The sequence below is a fragment of the Quercus suber genome, unplaced genomic scaffold (genome assembly GCF_002906115.3).
Source record: "Quercus suber isolate HL8 unplaced genomic scaffold, Cork oak 2.0 scaffold_266, whole genome shotgun sequence".
Lineage (NCBI taxonomy): Eukaryota > Viridiplantae > Streptophyta > Magnoliopsida > Fagales > Fagaceae > Quercus > Quercus suber.
Window position 1 is genome coordinate 524,196 of NW_027069722.1, and position 8,488 is coordinate 532,683.

The 8,488-nt window shown below is 32.8% G+C and overlaps 1 protein-coding gene across 1 annotated transcript; it reads right to left on the reverse strand.

The window, feature by feature from the left end:
* Positions 1-1,122: 1,122 nt before the first annotated feature.
* Positions 1,123-2,896, reverse strand: LOC111991863 (uncharacterized). Its single transcript, XM_065781437.1, has 2 exons — positions 1,528-2,896; positions 1,123-1,371 (listed from the first exon to the last, which is right to left on the reverse strand). Exons 1-2 carry the CDS (start codon positions 2,730-2,732, stop codon positions 1,344-1,346), a joined length of 1,233 nt encoding a protein of 410 aa, XP_065637509.1. The 5' UTR covers positions 2,733-2,896; the 3' UTR covers positions 1,123-1,343.
* Positions 2,897-8,488: the final 5,592 nt, after the last annotated feature.

The window sequence follows — 8,488 nt, forward strand, 5'->3', positions numbered from 1 at the left end:
AAAAGGCAAGGCCCATCTAGGAGTGAAACCCTCAGAAGGAAGAGTTATTACCATTCGAAGAGGATATCTCCTATCTGAAGAGGTTGTAATCCTCTGATGCGAATATTATAAATCAATTGTGTGTGAAAGGCCAAAATAACCTTCCGAGAACTCCACCTGATCAAGATAAGCTCTGAGTATGCTGGGAAACGATAAGGATGGAGAAATATCTAAGGGAAAAGCTGCTACTACTGTATTTAATACACTGCAGCAACTTTTCTGATCGCATTTATGTGGAGAAGACCCCTGAACAGTGCATCCTAACCTACCGCCACTCATGCAGAGCTAAAAGAAGATGCTTGACGTGACGTGTACTTAAGCAAACTCGTGGATGAGGAACAAGTGGACGATGGAGATGAGGAGAAGGGTGACTATATAAAGGAAGGAGGCTCCAAACAAAAAAGGGGAGGAACAAAAGAAAAAGAGGAAGAGAGAACTTGACTGTAACCCTAAGACCTTTGTTCATCAGATAAACAATAAGATAGCTCTTCGAATTTTCAGGTTTTACGTGTAAAGTCATGTTGGCTTGTGTTTAAAAGTGGTGATTCATTGTTGTCAATCCAATACTTAACCTAGCTCTTTCACCCATACTCTACAAATTTATTGTTTTGGGCTTGGGCCACAAATCCTGACCCTACAATTATTATTATTATTATTATTATTATTATTAAATTGTTGTGTTATTATTGCTTTTTAATATAAAAAAAAATCTCTTTTGATTGTGTTCACACTGCTTTTTAATGATTTATTATTATTATTTTAATTAAGTAGCTAAAAATATAGATCTATTGATGTTGAGTATAATGTAAAGTGGGAAGGTAAAATAGATAAAGTAACTTTTTATAGAGTAATATTGCTAAATTAATGACTCCACTAATGTGGATGCTACCGGTGGCCTTTTTTTTAATACTTAGGAGTTATTTGTTTCATTTTACAATATATTTCAATTGAAAATGTTTTTAAGATTTTTGTGTCTTTTGTAGTATTTTATAAAATATTTTCTATGCTTCTATGAAAAATAATGAAACATAAATCTACAATGCTAACTAGTCCACAATATCACAAAATCAACAGGGGGGGGGGGGGGGGGGGGGGGGGGGAACTTTAATTTTTGCAAACTAAATTTTGAACCCCCCACCCGATTGCATAGCTCCGCCCCACTAATTGGAGCATCAACTTTTGTGTCTTCGGAAATGATTGTGTAAGAGGTGATAGGTGTTACTTGGTCTGGTGTGTTGTGTTATGCAGTTTCTTGCCGTTGCTGGTCTTGAGCTCTGTTAACTGGTGGGCAGCTACTTAGTTGCTTATGTTCTCTGTTGTAGGTTCTGGTTTCTTTATTAAAATTCAGTAATTAATCCCCAAAAAAATCAAGAGTTGTATCAGACAGTTATTCATATATATATATATATATATATAACAAAAATCATTTGGAATGACTGAGGAAGGAGGAAAGTGTAACAATAGAGAAAGAGAGAGAAATAAACTTACAGCAACAAAGCATCATAGAGACAGAAGATATCACGCAAGGGATAACTTTGGACGGACACAAGGGAAATATTAAGCTGTTTACTGGAATTCCCCATAAAACAAAATTTATCACATTCATGGAACTCTACTTTAGACTGTTGCTTGCCCTCATCTTCATCTTTAAATGGATTTAGAGAGATATCAAGTACAATACAATTAAGATATACCATACCATCGTATTCCATTTTATCAACCATGGTGAACAGGAAAAGGCAGAATGTCTGATCAGCTAAATGGAGCAAAGGTAACATTGGACAACACGGATATTCAAATTCACTATCCCGAAGAAATTGCTGAGTGTCCAAACTTCCGTGGAAGTACAGATCCGTATCTATATTGAAAGATTGTACGTAGACATACCCTTCTAGAACGAAACCCCAATAGATAGTGTTATCAATAACAATACTTCGTTTTCCGAAAACCGGGTCAGGATAATGAGGACGTAGCTCGCGCCCGCGAGGCTCAAGTATTGTCCAATATCGATCGATCACATGATAAACATAGAATGTAGCTTTCACCCTCGCACCTTCATTTAGAGCAACAAGAATCTGTTTTTTGGAATCGAGAGCAGCGTAATAAATAGGAATAGGAAAACAGAGTGGAAACCCAAACTCAGGAGGAGGATTGGGCAAGGGTTCCCATGTATTTAAATCGGGATCATAAACCTCCATCCAGCCATGCCCTTTTGCTTCTAGTTCTGTTGAATATGCGTCTGATGTAAAGCCAGCAAACACATATAACTTATCGTCGAAGACGAGGCAGGCAGGTTCGAACCTCTTAGGAAAAGTCATGGTAGAGACAGGTTTCCAACCATCATCAGGAGTGCTAAAGTCAAAGCTGCGCACTTTAAGAAAACGAGCGAATTCGGGGTTACATACATCGGCGACGTGAGGTTCAGAATCAGGATTCATGCCGCCAAGAGAGTACAGACGGGACCCTATGACTGCATGTTCTCTGTATGGCCAAGCCACCTTGACTTCATTAAACGGACGGAGCGGTTTCTGGATGGTAGTTACTACATTTGGCGAAGAAGAAGGAGGAGGACACTCTGGATCTGGGACCTTAATGGTATGCCACTCTGCCTGTATTCCATCCTTCGAACTTGAAGTTGTAGTAAATAAAGCGATCTCGAATTGCATCGCCAAACCTTTCCCTTTCCCCTCCATGTGTTATGTGTTTTGTGTTTTGTGTTTTGAAGATTCAGAAAATAAAAAGATGACAACTTTCAATTTTCAGAGCGTGTGGAGGCTCAAATCGATTACGATTTGGGATCTAGGGTTAGGGTTCCGTTTGCTTGTGTCTCCCATCCTTTAAATATTCCCCAAAAAAAAAAAAAAAACACATCATCAATGGGCTATACGCTATTTACTTACTGTCCATTAATTATGCACGGGCTCATTCGGGCATAAAGCCCACAATGCGTCTCAATGCTGCTTTTTGGGGAATATAATTGACCATAGACTAAATAAATTTATGAGGTCTCAAAAAATAAAATAAAAAACATTTTTGGTCCGATTTTGAATATGAGTCAATCATGCGACTGATGCGAGAGACTCATGAGAAGATTTTTTTGTCTAATCATGCATTAGTTTACGCAACTTTTAGTTAAAGTTGTGTGTTTGAAAAAATATTTAAAAAGATACTAATAATTTTTGAGGTCTAGAATCTAAAGGCCCTGTTTGGTTGTGCATTTTAAACAACATTTTTTAGTTTTTAAACAGCATTTCACGCATTTCAACACACTTTTTCACCCACACGTATTTCAAAAAATAATAAACAACAATTTTCAAACTACTCTACCAAACACCCCCAAAATGTCTTTAACATACCATTTTAAATTTTCACTGCCCTCTCTTTTTCACTCTCACTTTCCCTTCACTTAGCTGATTGCTCCATATTATGTATAATTAAAATTTTGTTTCTATGCTTTCATCCTCCAAAATCAATTATTCCTTTAAAACAAATTGCACTCTTATATTCAAATATTCAAAAATAATTATATACATTCTTTCAATAAACAAGCATCTGCAAGAATAAAACTTTCAAGAAGTGATTCCATTCTAATTTGAATTTTGCTTTCCCGAAAGTTGAGTATCATTTTACTACACCTAGGGCCCATTTGGATGGAGGGGGAAAGGAGGTGAGTGGAGAAGAATAGGGTAGAGTTGGCTGAAAATAAACTAATTTTAAGTTGAAAATATGCTAATTTTTGTTGTGTCCATCCAAAAGTATACCTTGTTACATAAGAGCTTGCGGCTCTCTGATGCTTTGTTGCTGTAAGTTTATTGCTCTCTCTATTATTACAATATTGCTCTTTCATCTTTCCATTGTCATGCCAAATGATTTTGTTTTATATATATAAGGTTGTAGGTTGTTTCCTTGAAGATTATACATTAAGAAACAGGTACACTCTGTTCCATGTTTATTCGCACACACCTTACACTCAAATTTTCCTAAGGGAATAATTTTTCTTTATTTATTTATTTGAAGATTTGGTGCTAAGTTTTTGAACTTGTGAATAGTTCAGAGATGTATTTTACCAAATTCAATTAGTTTTGAGAATATGCATGCACATTTTTATCAGTATTTTCACTTGCACTTCCATCCAAAACATTATTTAACTTTTTCTTACAAGTTTTCCGAAAGGGGTTAATTTTCTTCATCAACCAATCATCCAGTATGTATGATGAGATAGAATCCAATAGAGACAAAAGACATGAAAGTTCCTTTTCTTCACCATGTAGTCATATGGGTTCAAATGCTTTAAACATAATAAAATGCTAAATACAAAATAATAAACAAAACATAACACAGACTAATAAAGGACTACTCTTATATACCTAGGGCAAATAATATTAATGAACTAGTCTTATAATAGCTGTTGGGCTTAAGCAAAATAGACTAATTGGCTGTCTCTGCTTTGGGATTGGATTAGGTCTATGTTAGAGCATAACTTCTCTTTTTCTGTTTACAATTTTGTGTATGAGATGTTTGAAAAATGCAACTTGAATTGGTTTATTGATGGTTTGCATAGTGTAAATTTAAGTGGTTTATTGGATTTAAAGCTATATCATTTGCTAGTTGGTTGTGTTTCCTATAGGTGGTTTTTATTTTTTGACAATTGTTTGTTGAATTTGTCATATCATTCTCATTATGATGGGAAATTAGTATATAGATATTTGCTTATGTGAGTTGAATATGGTTCTCTTTATAATTTTCTTTGCTGGAATTTCTAAGTTATTAGATTTGTACCATCTTAAATTTCTTAATGTCAAATAAATGTGATTGGCCTTTTTTACTTTGTTGTTGCAGGTTTCAATATCCTTCGCTAAAATTCTCTTACAAGTTACCAAGCTAAGGGCAAGCTCTCTAGGACAACTGTGGAGAAAAATATCCAACAGCCAAAAGCAACTAAGTTAGAGGTATTTTGACTTCTGATTATGAGTTTCAATTCTGCAATTCACTATTTTTGATGTAATTACATTTAAGGAGAAGTAGAGATCATCTTTCTCTTGTAAGTTCATTTCATCAACTAATCATATGACTATTTGTAGCTAGGCAATATCTCACAATTACTAAAATTCTACTGAATTAATCCAAACTCTGATTATATAGCCCATAAAGTCATCTAATTCCAGTAAGAATATGAGGATAGTGGATGAGAGAAATATCAGGCATCAGCTTGGAGAATATTAGCTGATAGAATAAAAGGATGAGAAATAATTTAGGTCTTGATTATATAGTTTCATCTCTGGTTGTTCGGCAATGACTAAGTAAAAACAATGAAAATGTTAAACAGTTGGAAGTAGTCTAATTGAGTTGGTTCTTTGGCCTATCTAACGTTTTGTGCTTCAAATTGATATGTTGCAACTTCTCACTGTAAAACCTTGTAACAGGATCTTGGTGATCATTGTAAGGATAACAGAAATTGTTGAGTATTTGCTTCTATGGTAATTGATTGCTATTGCTTCGTGTGAGACATGTAAAATACAAGCTAATACTAGAACATTTCAGAAGAAAATAGAAAGACCTTCAGTTTTGCTAATCTATTATTATCTCTTAGTATATTTATGTGGTGTAAGTTTTTGTTACCTACATTTAATGAATGTTTATTTGGGATTTAATTGAATGGATTTGGCATAGACATAAATTAAGGTGACCTAGAAATACAACTCAACTTATGTATATTGTGTGCTTGATTTGTCCATAACAAGAGGGTAGATGGATGGATAGCTTCATTTGCAAATGGTGGAGGGATTCTAGATGGGATAATAACACATCATACAGTCGAGATTAGATGGATGTACTGTTCAAGGAAAAAAGTTGCATTACAACACCATGCAAAGCATTTAGAAATCTTTGGAGCTCACAGTAGTTGGATAATATATGCAACCCTCGCATTAGTGTATTTTTTTTTTTTTTTAGAAAGATCGCATTAGTGAATAATTTAGTTTTAGAAAGATTGCGTTGATGAATTAAGAAAGAAACAAATACAACCCTCACATTAGTGATTATTTTTTCTTAAGAAAGATCGCATTAGTGAATTAAGAAAGAAATTAACAAAGGGGGAAAATGGATATCCTTCCTTAATTTTTGAACCACGTAGCCAAATAGCATACTTTTCAAAATATTTAACAAAATATCTATGTTTTGGAACTCGACATTGCTAATGTCGTGTTTCAGTCAGAATTTGACATTAGCAATATCGAGTTCCAAAACAATGATATTTTGCTACATAGTTTGAAAAGGGAGTTGTTTGGTTATATAGTTCAAAAATTAAGGCTAAATAATCACTTTTCTCAAAAAACAAAGTCTTCTGTTTAGTGGAAGATGACTTTTGTTTAATATATATATTAAAGGGGAAGGATTTGTAACCACACGTTTTATGAATAACAATATGAAAAGAGGTCACAAGCATTAATGATATATCATTCAAAGAGGATATCAATAAGTTAAGGATACTCATGAAATATGGGGAAAATATGTGAAGTAGTGTGCAAATCCCACTTACCTTAAATCTAAAATTCTAAATATTTAATTTATCCATTAACTAGTAAGATTCTTAAACTAATATAAGATAAATTAAAATTAATCATAACTTGTGATCTTCTTACCTATTTAGATGTTGAAACTTATAATTAGGTATCTTAATTTGATACTTGTACCTTCAATTTTACATGAAAACCTTAAGAACATCAAAACCTCCAAATTTAAATCATTACCTAACTTTTTAATTCTTTGATTAATCTCAAATATATAATGTCTACTCTCAATTAGTGTTACCAAACCCTAATTAGATGTCCTAGTTAAACATTATTTCATCCAATTTAGTTAAACCCTTACCGGGTTGAAAAACCCATAATTTTCATAATAAACTTAATGCTTAAAACTCCTCTTCTGTTAAATCTCTTTACTTTGGTCAAGCTCTAACCAAATTGGGAGTTTACACTTTACACCTTTAATTGAGATATTTTATTACATTCTTGAGCTATTAATTTAATGTATTAATAGTTGGAACAGAAAATCTCCAATTTGGGCATAAAACCCAAATCCTAATATGCAAAATCTCTAATAATTTTTTAACCACACATTGATTTGATAAAATGGTGGATTAAATCTTCAATCTCTAATTCCAACTCAAGCAAGAGGGGTTCACATTAACTTGAGGATTTCTCTTATGCCATATGTAACTCATTAACCAAAACATATTTTACACATATGATCTCAAAAATAGATAATTTTTTAAAAAGCAAAAGAGAATTATATGCGCGTGTTTGTTTCTCAAAGAAAAAAGAGGAGACTCAGCTGCGTGGTCACCTTCACGGCCGAGCTAAACTTGAGGTAGTTTAGTGCTAAAACACCGCCGTAAGACCATAAATGACACCACCAACCATTTCTTTGGGCCTTCCATTGTGGGATGCCTAATTCAGGATGCAAATAAATTGGGGGTTGCACCTAACCGACCCAAGGTTATTAGAAAAGGACCACCGCACCTATAAATCTTGTGAAACCAAAGCATATTCAAGATATATATTTATTCAGTAAAAAAAAAAAAGATAGATATTTCTAGAAATAAATATTTACATCTCTTTAAAACAAGCCTTCTTTCATTATTTTTTTTTTCCCAAAAATAGAACCTTGTTCTTATTTTTGCATCTAACAAATTATAGATAGAGACACTATGTTTTTATTATTTATTTTTAGAAGAAAGGGTAGTTGTGGTTTTTGCTGTTAGAAGTTAAAATTCTTATTGTATTTGTCATCGAAGGGGGAAAAAAGCTTTCCCTTAGTTTTTATTATTGTTATTTTCTTTTTTTTATATTGACTTTTATATGTTTTCGCGTATGAAGTGACTTTTTTTTTTAAAAAAAAGTTTCAATATATGGCGTCCACTTTTGATGATGGCTCTTTATCATCAGACCAAAATATCAATCAGTTTTTGGTGTAGGCATAGATTGAACCCTAAATCTCTTATACAACTATTAGAAACTTTATCAGTTGAGTTAATTAGAACCCACATGCAGTGACTGTTATTATCTAATCAAAATCATTTAATTGCTCATTTAATTGCTTCAAATTTTAGTAGGTTCCCATTAACTCAATTGATAAATTTTTTGTTATCGAATAAGAGATCTGAGATTTAATTCTCATTTATATTAAAACTAATTGATATATTGGTGATGATACTATCTCCAATAAAAAAAGTGCTTCAAATTTTAATGTGTTTCAAAATTTCAAATATCCTATGTTTTTTTTTTTTTTTTTTTTTTTTGAGAAAGAATATCCTATGTTATTTAAAAGTGCTTCAAATTTTAATGTGTTTCAAAATTTCAAATATCCTATGTTTTTTTTTTTTTTTTTTTTTTTTGAGAAAGAATATCCTATGTTATTTAAATGAAAAAACACACACACACGCACACGC

What these genes read in the sequence shown, in the direction of transcription:
- LOC111991863 (XM_065781437.1), bottom strand. Translation starts at nt 2,732, where the DNA reads ATGGAGGGGAAAGGGAAAGGTTTGGCGATGCAATTCGAGATCGCTTTA. An exon ending in CTCTATGATGCTTTGTTGCT is followed by an intron (nt 1,372 to 1,527) that starts GTAAGTTTATTT and finishes ATTTTAATAAAG; the next exon opens with AAACCAGAACCTACAACAGA.